This window comes from Pogoniulus pusillus, chromosome 25 (genome assembly GCF_015220805.1).
Source record: "Pogoniulus pusillus isolate bPogPus1 chromosome 25, bPogPus1.pri, whole genome shotgun sequence".
Classification (NCBI taxonomy): domain Eukaryota; kingdom Metazoa; phylum Chordata; class Aves; order Piciformes; family Lybiidae; genus Pogoniulus; species Pogoniulus pusillus.
This window is the reverse complement of record NC_087288.1, coordinates 5,187,315-5,206,114: the sequence shown is the minus strand read 5'-3', so window position 1 is coordinate 5,206,114 and position 18,800 is coordinate 5,187,315. Positions and strand designations below refer to the sequence as shown.

The 18,800-nt window shown below is 37.7% G+C and overlaps 1 protein-coding gene across 4 annotated transcripts in view; it reads left to right on the top strand.

Moving 5' to 3' along the window:
• Positions 1-18,800, top strand: part of PHIP (pleckstrin homology domain interacting protein) — a 105,100-nt gene that overhangs the window by 77,900 nt on the left and 8,400 nt on the right. For 3 of the 4 annotated variants that reach the window (XM_064164246.1, XM_064164245.1, XM_064164247.1), the window contains 13 exons: positions 140-264; positions 459-541; positions 3,743-3,854; positions 4,055-4,116; positions 5,666-5,821; positions 7,712-7,832; positions 9,838-9,963; positions 12,430-12,502; positions 13,055-13,105; positions 13,406-13,555; positions 15,086-15,238; positions 17,742-17,905; positions 18,387-18,667. In XM_064164246.1, the coding sequence (XP_064020316.1) occupies positions 140-264; positions 459-541; positions 3,743-3,854; positions 4,055-4,116; positions 5,666-5,821; positions 7,712-7,832; positions 9,838-9,963; positions 12,430-12,502; positions 13,055-13,105; positions 13,406-13,555; positions 15,086-15,238; positions 17,742-17,905; positions 18,387-18,667 (1,657 nt within the window). Of the gene's footprint in view, positions 1-139; positions 265-458; positions 542-3,742; positions 3,855-4,054; positions 4,117-5,665; positions 5,822-7,711; positions 7,833-9,837; positions 9,964-12,429; positions 12,503-13,054; positions 13,106-13,405; positions 13,556-15,085; positions 15,239-17,741; positions 17,906-18,386; positions 18,668-18,800 lie in introns of those variants that run through there. The other variant, XR_010306997.1, reaches the window with a different exon arrangement.

The following is an 18,800-nucleotide window of genomic DNA, read 5'->3' as shown; positions in this document are numbered from 1 at the left end:
CGATTTCAGAGACTTGATTTCAACATGTTCTGGCAGAAATCTTGCTCTTTTTGTAGTATATTAGTATTTTCATGTTGCAGAAACTTGTAGTCATCTTAATTAACCTCACTGGTGGTACATGGCATTTTGTTTATTCCAGGAGCAAGAGCTGATGAAAATAGTTGGGATTAAGTATGAAGTGGGATTGCCTACTCTCTGCTGTCTTAAACTAGCTTTTCTTGACCCTGATACGGGTAAACTAACTGGAGGATCATTCACCATGAAGTAAGGAAAGCAACATTGTATTCACACTGGGGGCTTTCTTATGGGGGAGTGAGGTTGAAAGGGAAGATACCATTAATGTTGTGTCTTGAGTTTTTGCTTTTGAAGTATTGAATCCAAAGTGTTAATTTGTAATACAACCACTTCATACTTTTCCTGCTTTATTGCTTACTAGTTGTATGTTTTGTTGTAATTAGGTACCATGACATGCCAGATGTCATAGATTTCCTAGTTTTGAGGCAGCAATTTGATGATGCAAAACACAGGCGATGGAATATAGGTGAGTAGTGCAGAGGGGGTGTTTTGGTGTGGTTTTTGTTTGTTTGTGTTTATAAGTGTCTGCCTATTTTCACGATAGCTTACTAAAAAGTAGGTTATGATAAATAAATCCTAGTACCGTGCTGAAAAGGAGGAAGAAGCTCTGTCCATATGTGCATGTGGAATCCTACTTTCTCCTTGACTGAAGCTACAGCAGGCAAACAAAATAGTGAAGGTCATCTGTAAAGGTGCAAAGAAAATCAAATCTCAATTGTGTCAGGAATTAAGAGTCCTGCTTAGAAATATTTAAGTTTCTTGGTAACTGATAACATAGAATGGTTTAGCTTGGAAGGGACCCCCAAGACCCCTTTGCCACTAGCCCATGTTGCTCAGGACCTCTTCCAACCTGGCCTTGAATGCTTCCAGGGAAGGAGCATCCACAACTTCCATGGGCTAGCTGTTCCAGTGTCTCACCATCCTCACTTACTGTAGCTTGTGCACCACTCATTGTAGCTTGTCTCTATTTTTCTCTTTTGGATTGAAAGCCTTTTTACAGCTGCACTGATCCTAGATTTTTTTTTCCTTGAAACTTCTGCTGGATATATGAATGCACTTTCCTCCACCACGTGAAATTTATGATCTCTAGGTTGTACAAAGAGAAAGTTCTTTCCATCTCTTTTCCTGCTCTAAATGTCTGTGGTTTAGTTTCATCACAATGTGTACAATTATAATTGGTCTTACTTTGCCCATGTTTAGTTGTTTCATTGTTGGACACTGGAGAATGCCTGTGACAGATGTGTTCTCCAGTCAGATCTACTTCCTAGCCATCATTTCTTCATTATAAACATCACCTTTCTAACTGGGAGGAGGGAAAACTGAATTACGACAAAATGATCCTTTGAGGTGCTGGGGTTTTTTCAGCATGTCAGGAAATGCCTGTTGTCATTCATTAGATTGTCCCTGAAGCTTTAAGAGATCCAGCTAGTGTTACTGATTCTTCAGAGTTCACGATGAACTCTTCTGCTAGGGAGAAATTTGTACATGATACCATGTTTACAGACCTGTAGGCGCTGTTAAATCCTTCCCAGTATCTCAGTATATTCTGTAAAGTGGCATCATGTTCTGAAGGTGAAATACTGCTAGCCTTCTTTTTTTATTTATTAAAAAAAAAGGTCACAGTGATTACCTTACCAACTAAATTCCTACAGCTGTTCCAGTCAGAGACCTTGACTAACGTGCACACAGCTGACCTGCCGGCATTTCTTGCCCCTTCAGGCAAAGCATCTGCTCTTTTCAAAGTGCTGTCCTCTCCTAAGCGGACTGTAGCTAAGACCTGAAGAAGTGGCACAGTTCTTTTTTCTGTTGTTTCTTACCTGGCTTTTCATGTCCTTTGATGATCATCATGATACACTTGCTTAGAATGTGTGCTTTAGCAGCAGATAATTTAACTGACATGATACCATATTAATAAGTTCCATATCTTCTTAACAGCATGCTGTCTGAAACAGCAGTCAACCTTCTGTTCTGTAGTGAGTTTGATAAAGAACCTTCTGATTCCATGGCAAATCTAAACCTTGATTTCTTCTGTTAAGATGATTTCAGTTTAAATATCCTTTAAGCATTGAGATTGGTTGACATTTACTAATCACCAGGCTTTGTAAGGCACAGCAGCCACTTTGAATTCAATATATTTTATGTTCTCATCAGGCTAACATTATCCAGTGACATAGTCTTGTAAATTATGCAAAATCCTTCTAGTAAGAATTTTTGGTCTGCTGTCCACATAAATGAGGTAACACAGAGGACACAGGGGAAAACAGGGGTTTAGGGAGATGGTTCTGTGTGCTTTTCCAGCCGTGGTTTTTGCTGTAGCATTTTGTCCATAGGAATGCTCTGGCTCTTGAGCAATCGGAAGCAGCTCCCATTATACTCTCCTTGAAGTGGTTTTGCTCTGCTTAATGTGCAACCCCATGAAGGCACTCACAGTTGTACCCACACATTTCTTTGTACAACTGATCACTGCGCCAGGGAATGCCATATTGGGAAATGGTGCTTCAAGGACTCTTCAGAGTAATTTACTCCTTTAAAATAAAGCATCAGCCCTTATTTACATTTTTGATCTTGCATTTCAGATATTTCTGGTATACTTGGTTCTGTGGCATTCAGCACAATTAGAACTATTAATGGAAGCTTTGTGATTGTCCTAGAAATACTTGCAATCCATTAAATATTTATTTTTTTAAAGTGCATTAAAGAAAGCAGAACATTTTGGAGAATATATTTACTTCCTATTAATTCTGACAACTTCAATAAACATTTGGCCAGAGTGGGGATGTATTGAGAGAGAAGCAGCATCACAGTAGTTGACAAAGTGTGTGTACATTGAAGTCCTGTGAAAACAGTGTGCAGTTCTTGGAACCTCAAGCTTTACTTACATTTCTTCCTGTATTGAGCAAACTGAATACTTCACTAAAAAACTGTTTCTAAAATCTGTGGCACACGTTACAGAAGATGTTAGCATTTCTCATGCTGTGTAATACATGAATTCTCACATGTAATTTCTCTTACTAATGCTTCTGACCTTTTTTCTCAGCTGGGCCAGTGCTTTGCAGTAGTGAAGCCATTTCAACTCATAGCAAATTACTTTGCTAACCTTTTGAAGAAGTTTAATAAATTTTATTCTTTGATCAGTCTGAGTGCCTGCATAGTAAGGGGAATGAACCACCGAGTTACATTTAAGCAGCACTTCAGAAACAAAGGAGAGCAGCTCAGCAAGCATGTAAAATATTTCCTCTACAAGCATGGCACGAGGCTTAGTTATTTTAAGAGAGTGTGTAGTGTTGTTGCTAGTACATTTGAGTTGAAAATAATAGCATTAAAATGCCCTACATTTTATATGTAATTAAGGACTAAACTCATATAAGGCTATATGTAGATAGATTTGCAAATCACTGTTTTTTTAATGCCAACTAACTATCCTTTGGTGTAAAAGCAGCCTTCAGAAATACTTTTGTTGATGTTTTCTTTTCTTTGTTTGCGTGGGTTTTTTTAACTAAGTGTGATTCATATTCACCTGATGATGATACAAGTGTTCAGAAAGATTTCAGTGTTGATGATACAAGTGTTCAAAAAGATGTCAGTGTTCAAGATCAAGCCAAAGTTAACTGCTTTTCTTGGAGGGACTTGCTTTGTATTGATGAAATTATCTTGTGTTCTTGCCTAGGTGATCGTTTCAGGTCAGTGATAGATGATGCTTGGTGGTTTGGAACAATTGAAAGCCAGGAACCTCTTCAGCCTGATTATCCTGATAGTTTATTTCAGTGCTACAATGTCTGGTTAGCAAACTTCAATCTTTTATTTTAACTATTTCATTTGAACTACTAACTGAACAACAACTTGCTTTCATTAAGTTCAGTCATGCATCTCATGGTACCAGTGTATGATAATACTCTATAGTATATAAATATGTTACATTACAAACATTAAATATGTTGAAGCAATATTAGTAGATAATTTAAATGTGGTTATTTTTAAGCTGGGACAATGGTGATACTGAGAAGATGAGCCCTTGGGACATGGAGCTGATACCAAGTAATGGTATGGTACATTAATAATACAATTTTCTTTAAGAGTGTATTTAAAGAAGGGGAAAAAAAACATTGAATGGATTTACCTTAACAATCCTATTTCTCTTGGGGAGTGAGGGGAAGGCCCACAAACCATTTGGATTAGATAACCGTACTTAAAAACATTAAACTATTAGCAGATAAAGATAACTGACCTGTGAAAAACTACACAGCTGTATTTGGGCAAACTAAGTGTATGTTGGAAATAGACAGAAATGTTACAAAGTCTTGGAACAAATGGTGAACAGTTTAAGTTAACTTCTGATAAAGTCAGGGAGAATCAAAGATAAACCTGTGGCCTATGCCAGCTTTGAAGAAAATGGCTTTTCTGACACCTGTCAGCATGCCTGCAGACATTCAGTGCATAGAAGATGCAACGTGTGTCTGTGAGAGCACAAGATCACAGTGTTAGGGGTTGGAAGGGACCTTCAGCGATCATTGAGTCCCATCCCCCTGCCAGAGCAGGATCACCTACTTTGGTAACATCAGGGTTTGTTCCCTGCCTGGCTCAGCACATGGGGCAGGCAGACGTGCTGCAGAGTAGGAAGCTTAGCTCGGGCACCGTACACATGGAAGGACGCAGTAGTTTTTCTTTCCTTGCTTAAGTTGCCTTTTTTAAGATTTCTTCATAGTATGGTTTAAAAATTAAGTAGAATCAACACTTTTTGTTTTAGGAAACATTTGATAATACTGCCACTCATAAGTAACCATTAATGTTAATTCTTTTTCAGTTGAATTGTGTTCAACCTACCTCTAATGAGTACCTTTTCATCATAAATAAAATATAGAAGTTAGGGTGATAACATGACTTAATAGGCAGCTGATCAAACCTGAAACTGAATGATTTTTCTGTTCTCACAAATACTGCCTTTTCAACACCTTCCTTTAAAAAAATAACAGTAAAAATATTTTAGAGAAGCAGTTTGCATCATACTCTGAAAATGTGCTGCTGTTACATTATCAATTGTCAAATGTAATAGGTCCTCAAGAAAATGTAATAGGTCTTCAAGAATGCTAAGGTCAAGGCACTTAGAATTTGCTTACTTGTAGCATTTGACTTCGCAAAGCTATGACAAGGTGGAATGTTTTAATGTCAACATCAAAGTCATTATCTTAAACTCCATCTGAAAATTGTTGACCATATGTTAAAATAATGTTTACAATTAAAAATCATTTCTTAATCAAAAATTTCGGATTTTAGAGAAAACAACCAACCAAAACACGTATTCTTAACTGTGAGAAAGGAGTGTTTAGTTGGTTCTGAAATTAACTGTTCAGAAGAGGATACATCTTATTTCATGGAGGACACTGCAGACAGACTGTGTTGTGAGGATTTAAGTTTAACATACAGCAGTATACAGAAATGATACTGGGTACATCCAAAATGTCTCTGAGCAAATCAAGACCCATGCATTTGATTTGCTTAGTAAAATGATGTTCAGTGTCTTCGAATGACAGGTGTATGTATTACACAAGCTACAAAGCCTTATGTTTTATATAGTTTTTATGTTACTTTCCAGCTGTATTTCCAGAAGAACTGGGAACTAGTGTTCCTTTAACAGATGATGAACGCAGAACACTGCTCTACAAGCCTCTGGATGGAGAGTGGGGTTCCAGAACCCGGGACGAGGAGTGTGACAGAGTTATTGCAGGGATAAACCAGCTCATGACTCTGGGTAAATCCTGAATAATGTGGGAGCTGGGTTTGTTGTGTTTCTCAGACTATGCTCATGTGTTTTTCTGACACTAGCAAAATGAATGTGATAGGATACAACTTACGCCTCTTGATAACAAAACTTTCTCATTGCACGTTTTACGTTTGTCTTACAATGAGTACATATAAAACCTTCACTGTCTCTTTTTTTCAAGAGTAACTCTTGCTCTTTAGGAGATAATTTGACATGTGCTAAGGTGTTAGGTTTTACATCCTAAAAACAAGTACCTAATTGTTTTTCCTTTTTTGTTTTTTTTTTTTAGTTTAGCTACTAGATTCTCCTCTTGGGTTTAAAATGTCAAACTATATGATGATCAGAATATTATAGTAGAGGCATACAGGGGAAAAACATTCTGAGAGTATGGATGCTGATGTGTTTTTACCTTTTCACTTTGCTTTTTTTTCTCTTCAATATTGTCTCCATTGTGCAAAGTGTCAAAGAAAAAATAATTGATTAACTTATGACAAGCTACTTGCTATCTGGTTGTGTAGCAATTACTCTTTACAGGCAGCTTCTGAAAAGCTAATTGCTAAAACGTTTAACACATCACTGCCACATTTTACATGATCAAAGATGGGTGTCTGATGTGGAGATCCATTAGTGGAGTACAGGCTGAATTATAAGACTTCTGAATGTTTTGTTAGGAGCAGGTGTGTTTTGGGATAACAATGGTCATACATTTAATATACAAGTTGTCACTTGTCACTTTTGGTAACTGTTTCTAAGTACTCAAAGCAATTTAAGACACTTAGGTTTCAAAAAAAGTCAGAAAATTCTACATTTGAAATACTTCTAGTACCTAAATGTCCCACATGATGACTTCTTTGGTGACATACTACATAAGATTCTACTTGCTTCCAAAAAAGGAACTGTGCATACAATGTAGTAATCCAGATTACAGAATGGTGAAGAATTATTTGCAAAGAAATGAAATTTTAGTTGTTTACACTGTGTGGTTTAAGAGGTGTGTGACCTTTTGATTATGTTGATTGGCTTACTGCTTAGTTTGGGATTGAACTGTAGCCTATCCGGTGCATGTTGGTACAAAGTGGCACTTGCTAGAACATTCCTAGAGGTGAGTAAATAGCTCTTAGAAGAGCAATCTGTTTAGCACCAATATATTTGCAGTTATAAAGACTTTAGAGAGAGACTTTAAAGGTTTTCTTTAGTTTTGTATCATGATACTTTCCTTTGAGGTATGAAGTATTTGATATGTGGAGGCACTTAAGCTTCTAAGCACAGGAGCTAAAGAAACAACTGTGTAGGTGCAGGGAGTTAAATTGCTCAGTAGTCATCTTACATTATGGTTGTTTGGTTTTGGAAGGCTGCTTTGCTGTTAGGTAGGGCCAGGAGATTGTGTTTCTGGTTTAAATTTGGGTTTTCCCCATGTCTTAATTATGTTGAAATAGTACTGTAGTTTTGAGAGCAAGAATTTAATTAATCACTTTGTTTGAAAATAGGAGAGGGGCAATATAAAACCTAATTAAATGAACCAGCATCTTAAAGAGCAATACAAAATTGCATGTCTTCATATATACATAATTTATACATTTAATTCTGCTTTTTAAATGTGTGCATTTTACCTGTGCTTGCCATGCTTAGTGCTCAGCAGAATGAGTAGTCACCGCACTGCTTGTACTCAGTAGACACTTCAAGCACATTTTATGTGGAGTATCACAAATTGTTCTGAGTATCTGGATTAGTTTTTATTTTGGGGAAAGTGCTGTGCATTTCAAACACAAGGAAAAAGCATATGTTGTGAGAGGGTGCATCTTGAAACCACAAAGGGACTGTTGTGACATACAAGTTTGGGGTTTTTTTCATTTGTATTTTTTTTTCTGTTCTGTCTAGATATTGCTTCTGCATTTGTGGCACCTGTGGATCTTCAGGCTTACCCAATGTATTGCACTGTTGTGGCATATCCCACAGACCTCAGTACCATTAAACAAAGACTGGAAAGCAGATTTTACAGGTTAGAGACAAGTCTCAGTTCCTACTGTGATATAATGCCAATTGTATTTTTTGGTGTCTTTTTGCCTTGGAATATCTAAATGGGAGGTGGGACAGGTGTGCACTTCCCACTTCTTTCATCTTTTCTACTTGCTCTAGGGTTGAATTTTATAAAACTTAAAAAAGGAATGACTACCTCTTCTCCAAAGTGTGTTTTAGAATTAGGGGTCATTCAGATTCTTACTTACGCAAATGACTTGTTAGGGTGAGATTCAAATTGCAGGACTTGGGACTAGGTCAGTAAAATGGCTTTCAGTCAAAAGAATTAAGTTTCTATTTTATAACTTAACGAAAATCCCAACACCCAAATCTGTTTTTTTAGTGAGAGAAATATATCAGGTGTTTCTGTTTTAATGTGGTTTAAGTGAATTTTTAAATATATGTATCTTGAATTATTATTTAAGAAAATGACTCAGAAAATGGCTTTTTTAATTATTGGCCTCAAAATTCTAAATTGCAAGACAGCAACAAAACTGAGTTTTGACTTCTTGACATTGCTTTAACATTCCTAAACTGTGACTGCTTTTGCTGTATTTTTCAGGCAGTAAATACAAAGTATATGTGGTTTAGTTTCCTTTGATTCTTGGGGTATTTCTGGTTTGAAAATCAGTGTCACTCTAATATGTGTTTTGAGTAAAGATGGGTAGCATTTTGTTTGTTCCAAAATTTCAAAGCTAATTCGTAGTACTTTATGTACTAATTAAAGATTGGATTCTACGTTAAAATAACTTTGTCGTGAGCAAAACCAAACAGAACAATAAAAATAGACCAAACTCCCCAATCTTCTTATTTTACAATATAATGCACTAATGCACATTTCATGTTCCATGTTTATTGGGTGATATCAATAATCCAGCTTTCACTTCTCTAACATACTGCTTTGCAGTCAGAGGTGGCAAGGACTTCCTGCTAGATTTTGTTTCTCTTGTCAAAAGAGTGAGCAGTTACTGCTGGCAGTCAGGACGTCTTCTTCAGTAAATCAGGTGTTACTTGTTTGTAGCACTGCCATGGCCTGCTTAGGTAACAAGCAAACCACTTTGTGTTGCATTTTCCGGGGACATTCTATTGTTTACCTCGTCGGGAGGGATTATTCAGATCATTAATGATTTTGGTAGCCTTTCACAAAGCTTTCCCTAAAATGTGATTTATATATATATTTTTTGTCTTCTAAACTGAGAGTCTTAGCCTGTCTGTATGCTTTTAAATATGCAAACCTAAACAGACCAAAATAAATTGGTTTTCCAGTCACTACTGGCATTGTGTGGAACTAAATGCTGGACCCATAAATATAATGCTGGGCTAAACATGTGAAATGATCCCCTGCTTTGCTCTGCAGAGCACTTGTGCAGCATTTCTTTTCATTGTGTTTAGCTAGTATGAAAATAAAGATTGTATATATTTGTAACTTCTGGGCTGTCAGTTTTTATTTGACATAGAATATATTTTCCTTTTTTATTGTGCCTTTTTTTTAACATTTGGATGGATTTTTTTCAGTTGTTTTTGCCTTTCTGCATTTTTCGTTATGTGGTTATTCTATAGCTCATTAAATCAGAGCTGTGTGAGGAAATCTGATCATTGTCAGAAAAATGTACACCAGTAATAATTATTGACATTTTGTTAATCCTTAGCTGTGATTTAAGAGATGATATAGGATGGATTATGTATATCAGTAAGGCATAATAAAAGCTGAAGCACCACAGCTAAATTTTCCTGAGGAGTGTCAAATTTATTCTCAAAACCGTTTGTAGAAATCCCTGTAGGAAGCCTGTGCAAGCTGCCTTCTGCTGGTCACACAGGACAACATATCAAAGTGTGCAGGATTTTGATTAATGTAGGAGAAAAACCAAGCGAATGAGATAATAATAAATTGTAAGTTGTACATAAGGCTCTTTCTCCTGTTTCATAAACACTGCTAGATATAACATATGTCTTTTCTTTTCTCTCCTTCCCCTCCCCTCCCTACGCAGGCGCCTTTCCTCCTTAATGTGGGAAGTCCGATACATAGAACACAACACTCGCACGTTTAATGAACCCGGAAGCCCTATTGTCAAATCTGCCAAGTTTGTCACAGATCTCCTACTACACTTCATAAAGTGAGTTACTTCATAGGTCTGTTGTTATTCCTGCCTCTTACCAAGGTAGTTTAGCCTTTTGACATCTGAATTTTAAAGTGTGGTTAGTAGGTTGAGAGATATTCTCCTCCCCCTTTACTCTGTTTCTGGTGAGGCTGCATCTCAAATATCGTTTCTGGACCTGTCAGTTCAAGAAGGACCTCAGGGAATGCCTTGAAAGAGTCTGGGGCAGAGCCACAGAGATGATTAAGAGAGTGAAACATCTCCCTTACGAGAAGAGACTGAAGGACTTGAGTCTTTAGCTTGGAGAGGAGACTTAGGGGTGACCCCATTACTGTAAACATGTAAAGGGTGAGTGCCAAGAGGATGGAGTCAGGCTTTACTTGGTGATGTCCAGTGACAGGACAAGGCAATGAGTGGAAGCTTAGGCATAGGAATTTCCATAAAAACACGAGGAAGAATTTTTTTTCCCTGTGAAGGTGACAGCACTGAACAGGCTGCCCAGGGGAGTTGTGGAGTCTCTTTCTCTGGAGGTATTCAAGACCTGCCTGAACACGTTCCTGTGTGATCTGGTCTAGGTGATTCTGCTTTGGCAGTGGTCTCTTCAAACCCCTAACAGTCCGTGGTTCTGTGATACTTCTGCAGCTTGAATAAGCCTGTCTTCTGCCTGTTGGGGCAGAGAAGAATAGAGTTTCTCTTGGCAGTGAATACCAAAGTTTGCAAAACAAGATGAAGTTTTATTGTGTGCTGATTGGCATAGATTGGCATGACATTTTATTTCAAGAGACTTTCTGCTGCATATAAAAATGGGGCTGAATATTTTCATGGATTGAAAGATGTATTTATAGGTAAGTTAGGAGTTCTAATTTTGAGTTCGAATACTGCCTGTGTTAACATAACTGTGGGCATTTAATTCTAGTTTTTACATTTCATGCAACAATTAAAAATAGTATTTGATAGGAAAATTAAATACTGAAGGTTTTGTAGTCAACAGAAATAGTAATTGTCTTTCAAATGGTCTTGTTGACTGTAGAAAAACCTGGTGACAAAATGTTTTGGAGTTTCATTCAGTTGACACATCTGCAGATCTCAAGTTTGTAAGAAGAGCTTAAATCGTCCACTGTCTTAATTTGCTTGTTCACAGTGAACGCTGTTCTCTCCTTGTAGAAACAGCAGGATACTTCAACAGATTAACAAAAATAATATGTTAGTGATTCTGTTTCTCACTGCTAAATTGAATCTTGTTCTTTATTTTGTGTGTTCTTAAAATCATTGCAGCTGCACAAGGCATTTGTAAACGTAGGGCTTTGACTCCATACATAAATCTTTGGTATTTAGTGTCTACCATTTGTGATACTGGCTGGAGAGTGAAAAATACTTAACTGCTTCAGAGATCAAAAGTTTCTATGAAATACACTTTTAGTAACAGTTATGTATCTAAAGGGCTTCTCTCTTACTGATTTTGTTCAACAATTTTGTCCTGCATGTTTTTTTTTCTGATTAATTAAGCAGCTCAGGGTTTCTCAAAGTTTGTGCTTTTAATTAGCTTAGCTAAGTTAGTGCAACACACGAATATTCTTATTTAATAATGGCCTATAGCTTGTGTTTATTGATAGAGTCATTTAAATTAACTAGCAATGCATATAAAGCCCAGACTTCAAAAAAAGTAGATTCTAACTGCAAGGTAAAAGGCCTAGGCCATGTAAGACAAACCTTGGGGCTCTAAAGAGAGGAAGATTTCTAGATCCTTTTGAGACTCTAACACTAAGGCAGCTAAGTTGTCTTAAAAAACAGCAAATAGGGAAGATGGGGGAAGGTGTTGCTTGCCTGGTTGGTTTTGGGTTTTCACCTTCTCCTCAAGCTGTTCACAGTAACCTGTATTGCAGCTTATGATTCCTGTGCAGAATGTTTACTCTTTTTTTCTGGTGGCTTGTATTGCTACACAGTAAAACAACTTTGGGGACTTTAGTTCAGGAGCTTGCTCTGTTGTACAAGAATTGAAAATCACTGTTTGCTTTTCTGATTCAATTATGCAGGCAATAACAATAACATTGTTAGTCCTTGCACAAATAAACATTTACATTTCAAATGTCTGACATGGTGGATGCTAAGGTTTTAAATTGCACTTTTGTACACTACATCCACTGTAGTGTTTCTTACAAAGCTAGATGGGGCCCCAAAGCCCTTTAGATGTATGAGATTCAGTTTTGCTAATGCTGCTAATAATTGCATGGAAAATTACTATGATTCCCAAATCTAAAACATTAAGTGATCTACATTATACAGAGTGCAGATAAGATTTTACATTTTTGGGGGGGCAGAAGATTTGCTTGCTTATTGGTGTAGTCCTCTTAGTATTCATCTAGCACTAAATAATATGATTTAGAAATGGGTGCATGAACATTTCCTTTTATACTAGGCAAAATATAGCTGATTCCATAGACGAAGATGGAAAATAAATGATAGTATGTGTTTCTTTTTACACAGAGACCAGAGTTGCTATGATGTAATTCCATTATACAATGCAATGAAGAAGAAAGTGTTGTCTGACTCTGATGAGGTAAGTGGTTGTGTCTTAGATGTTGGTATTCATAGACTGGAGAATCAGAACCACTGTTTCTGTCCTCCTGAATAGACAAGTACCGTTTTCAGTCACCGTAAGGGAGTGGGATATACTTTCCAGTAAGTTAAATATTTCTTTTCATCATCTGGGGAACTAGGTGAAAATCAAGCCTCTTTTTCTTTAATGCTAAGGGATTTAACAGTTTGCTGGGGAATTTAGATGCTGCATAGAATTCCGAGATTGAAATTGGTGGAATGGGTTGCCCAGGGAGGTAGTTAAGGCCCCATCCCTGGAGATATTCAAGGCCAGGCTCAATAAGGCTTTGACCAGCCTGATATCCCTGCTCACTGCATAGGGATTGTGCTAGATGACCTTTGGAGGTGTGTTCCAACCCAAACCATTCTATGATTTTAAAACTGATGGTCATATAAAATGTTTCCCAGAGGGACAGGGCCAGGACTGTAAAGATCAGACTCTAAAAGAACTCACCTACTCATATATGCTTATATTTTTTTAACCTTTTTATGCGACTCATTATCTTGCTCAAAGGAAGAAGAGAAAGATACAAATGTGCCAGGAACTTCCACTAGAAAAAGAAAGGTAAAACACTTCAATTTTTATCTGTTAATGATTTATAGTGCTATAAATACTCAGAAATACATTTGTAAATACATATGTAAAACTGAAACAAAAAATGGTTTTGTCGTTGTTTAACATCAGCTTTTGGGGAGTTTTAAACTTGGAGACATGTTGCCCAAAGTGTAAAAGCATTTTTGTCTGTACTGCTGCATGTCACAAACTCATTAATTAGAACTGATATCCTGCAGGGTACCTTTTCCATTAGATTTTGTAAAAGCAGCTGATGTATTTAATAGCTACCAGACAACGTTGCCATTGCAGGATCATCAGCCGAAGCGGCGGCTGCGTAACAGAGCTCAGTCGTATGACATTCAGTCATGGAAGAAGCAATGCCAGGAGCTGCTGAATCTCATTTTTCAGTGTGAAGACTCTGAGCCATTTCGACAGCCAGTGGATCTCCTGGAATATCCGGTGAGTAATTTGGACCGGGAGGGCTGGTTACAATGCAGCTGTTAGGTGCCGGGTTGGGATTTTTCTCCAGCTGTGGCCATTTTTCCAACTCCTCTAATTGGAACTTCAGGCAGCTCTATTGACAGACATTGTTTGCAGTTCTTGGCTGTCACCTCATAATAATGTTTATTGTCTTTTTAAAGTAATTTGAAAGAAATGGTGCTTCTCTGCTCTCAAGTACTTGCAAATTGTTCTATCTTTAGGGATGCTGATGTTGTTAAGTAAATTACAGCTTTTAAAATTAAGATGCATCTTTTCTGAGAGAAAAGTGCATATGTTTGATCATTGCCTGTGACAAGTGTTGTCACAGATAATTTTTTTGCTTCTTTTTTTCATTTCAAAAGTATAAAAGCTAAAAGCAATTTGTATATCAGTCATCTGTGCTTGATGCACAAAAGGTATTCAGTGGAGAACTGCAGGAACAATGACTCTCCCAATTTTCATTTTCTGCCTGAGTGACTGCAGTGGAGTTCAGATAGCCGTGAGCAGCCATCTGTAACTACAGAATATTTTAACATGAAACTGTGGTTGCCTTGGATCTCTTCTGGCCAATAAAACAAAGGTTTTACATGCTTATCTTATGTTTTTCTCTAAAATATCATTCTAAAGTGATTAACTTGGGGGAAATTAATCATCTCAATTAGAGAAATGCTTTTCTTTAGGAAATCACTCTTAAGTCTGTCTTGACACTTCTACAGCCATTTGGTACCGTTATTTTTCAAGTATCTTAAACTTTATGCCATGGCCAACCAGAAGTGCCCCCTTGAGATGCTGAGATGAGCTTCTAGAGCACTTTAGGCTTGGGCTCAAAACACTGCTCCCTGGTGACACAAACCTGCTTAGCATTCAGAAGATGATTCTACTTGCCTGAATGGATTAAGTTAACTTTTTGGTTAATTTTGACATTTAAGGTTTTTTGCCATATGGAGTCCTCTCCTTCCTTTCTTGCATCGTTAGCCTAGAAAAAAACAGTTCCATCAGTGGTCTGAACAGGGTCCTATTGCAGCCTGTGGAGCTTTCATTAACAGTACTGTTCCTAAATTGTTCAGGTCTTCATTTGAGAAACTGCTTAGGTTTCAACAGAGATGTGCTTCAAATGCTAAAGCTTCGTATTTTAAAGCTAATATGTAAAAAAACAGTGTTAAGCTTAGTACCAAATTTGAGCTGTTAAGCCAAACTTTCATATCAGACTTACCTTTGTGACAGTGTGTTCAGTAATACAGCCCTTAGGACACAGAATTTTGAGCTTGGTATTTCAGTAAATCTGTTGACAAAATGAATTAAATTTTCTCTCAGTTAACTTTTAACCTCAATCCTGTTGAGTACCTCTGTAGGGAATCGTACGGCGTATGATTAGAAAGGAGCAAAATGTCTTTGGCTGTCCTCTTTATCATATCCATTTAAACAGGTTTATCAAATGCATCCTAATTAAAATTATACATTAAGACTTGCAAGAGGGGGGAAATGTAATGCTTTGCTATTTCTTCACAGGATTATAGAGATATTATTGATACTCCTATGGATTTTGCTACTGTTAGAGAAACACTGGAAGCTGGCAACTATGAGTCACCAATGGAGTTATGTAAAGATGTGAGACTTATTTTCAGCAATTCCAAGGCTTACACACCAAGTAAAAGATCAAGGGTAAGACTTGATCTTCTCTTTAACAATGATTTTGGTTGTTTCTGATCTCAAAACATGAATATTACAGCTTTTGTATTTTAAAGGAAAGGAATGTATGCTCTTCAAATGCCTTAAGTTCTGATGTTCTGCAGATGTGCTTCAGAAGTAAATATTGGAAAGTGGAGCTAAAGGGAGAACCACATTGCAGGAAAGATCTGCAGAAGTATGATTGTGGGTACAGTAGTGAGTGATATTTTGAAGAAGAAACTAGATTTTTTTTAGAGATGGGCACACACAGAGCTCCAAACTGAAATATCCAGATATAGAGAGCAGAGGATGATGAAATTCTGTGCTGTTCACCAGTGTGCAGTGAGATTGTAAGGAAGCACTTAGGATTTCTGTGAAACAGAGCTGTTTACATAAGCATGAGCTTACAAAACCGTTCTTACTGAGCTGGTGCCGAAATGCCCTGCCCATGGTAGAGTTAATTCTTTCTTGCACTTGCAGGTGCAGTAACTGTCAGCAGTCAAAGTTATTAATGTCTGCTTAAACATGCTCCAGGCTTCTGCGTAGCTTTCTTCTAAAGTGCATTAGGTGTTAGACTAGAATTAATAATAGCTTTTATGGGTGACTGTTCTAAATAGAAAATTAATCACTAAGACTTTATTGTCTTAAAATGCAGGGATGAATCCTGTAGTAGGTGACCAGCAAGGAGGATTGATCAATGATTGATCTCTTTGGTCAGTAACAGGTAGTCTCACTCACTGTTTGGGCCATGTAAATATCACTCCTGTCTCTCATTTGCATCAAAGGGCAAGGCCTTCTGAGCTGGTCTGAATTCTTCTGTGTTTTTTCTTTCTCCTCTTGATCTCCTTCAACCTAGACAGGCGAGTATTTGGCATTTCATATATGTATGGCCACACAGATTCTTCTGATGTGTGGTTATTTTTTCATGCTACTTCAAAACAGACTGCTATAGTAGTAAACTTGTAGCTCTTTTTTCTTTTACTTAAAGGGGGAAGGTTCAGATGTCAAGAACTTTAATAATCCAGAAACTGCTTTTTGTGCACACAACAGTTGTTGAAAGATTACCTTTTTTTTCACTCTGACCTGGCATTCAGTGCTATTTCTTAATCTACAATACTGATGCTTACTTGAGGAGTAAACCTAAACCTGACAGCTCTTCTTTTCCTTGGGACATTAGACAGACATTTTTATATAGTACTTAGTGGATTTTCTCCTGAAATATTTTTGGCTGTGGTCTCCAGTAGTGCATGTAGAGTTTGGTACTTGGATAGTTTGTCTGGTGTGTCATTAGGTAGGCTTAGTATTCTGGGAAGGTGCTCTGTCCACTTTTAGAATGTTGTTCCAATGAGTTCTTTGGGGACCAGGGAACTCTCCCACACATGGGTACCCCGCTCTGCGTACAGTTTCGACACTTTATTATAGTTCAAATACTAAAACCATAAAGAGGAAGCTATATAGGAAACTACAATGCTGATAGCTCAACTACTGAAACCATAGAGAGAAAGGGATACGACAATCTATAGATCAAAGAGCGGGTTATACTCACCCTATCCAACTGACCAGCAAGTGGCAGCCACTTATCTTCTTAAGGTAGGCGTCCCCATCAGGAACAGCACCGTCCTGGTCATAAGACTGGTGCCGGCCCAAGCCAGCTACCTAGGCTCTTGCTACACATGGGCTCAGAATCCTGTGACGTATGGCCAGGACATCCCAGAAGGCCAAACGAAGGAGAATGGAACTCCTTCTTTATTTTGGAATCTGTTATATCCCATCTTTCCCTACTGCTCATGTTTCCCCCAGATCTTATCTCTAGTACCCTAGTGATTATCAGCCTGTTGTAACTTCTGATCAAACCAGCTCATCCCTCTTACAAAGCTCTGCATAGATAGTCACTTCTGTGTGTTTTGCTTCTAGAATTAATAGCAACTCTGGTCAAACAATTAGTTGTGATCGAAATGGAGCTTAAAGTGGAGGGCATCTCTGTAAATCATCAGGGTTAGGGAGGAAAAAGCAGTGCAGCTACATAATTCTAATACATTTACTGTACCAAGTACAGCCAACTCACTGCTAGTATCAATTTATCCATAAGAGGAGTGTTCAAATATGGGATATAAGGATGCGACTTTATACAGAAGAAAAGATTTCTTTACCCTAGGTACGATACAGTAAAATTGCACTAAGGATCTCTGGTTTCTGCTGAAGCTAGAAAGGCTGCATTCTGGAAAGACAGTTGAGAAGGGACTGCTGAGGAAAGATGGATTTTGTGATGCTTCCTTCTGAGTGTGATCTTCAGTTGTAACACACTTTTCAAGCCATGCAAATGGTTAAAGCAAACTCACACATGTTAGTGCAAATTTGTTGAGACAGACTGTAAACTTTCTGAAGGCATTTCCATATTAATCAGTTTTCTTTCCTAGCTACTGCTCAATGACAAGTCAGTAAAACGATGCTTGGAGAGAGTACAGAATGTGTTTGTTGACTGGCCTTCCTCTTTTAGATCTACAGCATGAGTTTGCGCCTTTCTGCTTTCTTTGAAGAGCACATCAGCTCTATTTTATCTGATTACAAATCCGCCCTGCGCTTCCACAAAAGGAATACAATAAAGAAAAGAAGGAAAAAAAGAAGCAGAAGCAGCTCAGTTTCCAGTAGTGTTGCGTCCAGGTAGGTTAATTCCTTTGCAGCAGTTGTGAACTGCTGCTCGCGTTTGACAAACCTAAACAGCAGAACTCTGTGGGTTTGTTGTTTTTTTTTCCTTAATGCTTCCTTTACTATTCCCTATATTGCAGAATGGTAGCTCTGACATGCAAGGCCCTATGATGTGGAAGAGTTTTAAACTTTACTTAGAGCTACCCTAGTGTAAGTGCTTAACATTCAAAATAACTGCTAAACATGTACAGTAGAAGAGCATCATGAGGATAGTGATGGCATCATGCTTTGTCACATAGAGCATTTATTGTGCAGATTCACTTCTCAGAGGCTCACAACTACATAAGTTCCACAGTATAAATGTCATATTTTTAACATTCTTCATACAGAGACAATTTTTTTATTCCCACAGTCTCAGACAGTAGCATTTAATTTTACTTATTCCTGTAAAATACAAGTGGTCCTCCAGTATACAAATTGTTACTTCTTTTTACAGCCCTGAAAGGAAGAGGCGTTTAATAAAACCTCCGCTGAAAGCAGAAACTTCTGCCACCTCTTCATCTTCTGCACCTGCACGGTCAACTGCACTGAGACATGCTTCACCTCAGATGAATGGGAAAGCAGCCGAGAGCTCTTCTCTGGTGCGGACTAGGAGCAATAGGGGGGTAACAGATATGGCTGTTACAGAGCAACCGTCAACTTCCTCAGGAGCAAAGCCTTTGACAATAAAGCCCTTAATTACAAAGCCTAATACTCCTGCAGGGTCAGGAAAGTCAGGCAAGTTGCTTTTTGATTTCTTTTTCTTTTTGAATTTTTTCAGCTGTGAATAGGTTTAACCAAAACTTGCTTTTAGGAAATCTGCTCTATTTGTCCTGGTTAAGACTGGTTCCATGTTCAAGCTGCTGGGTCT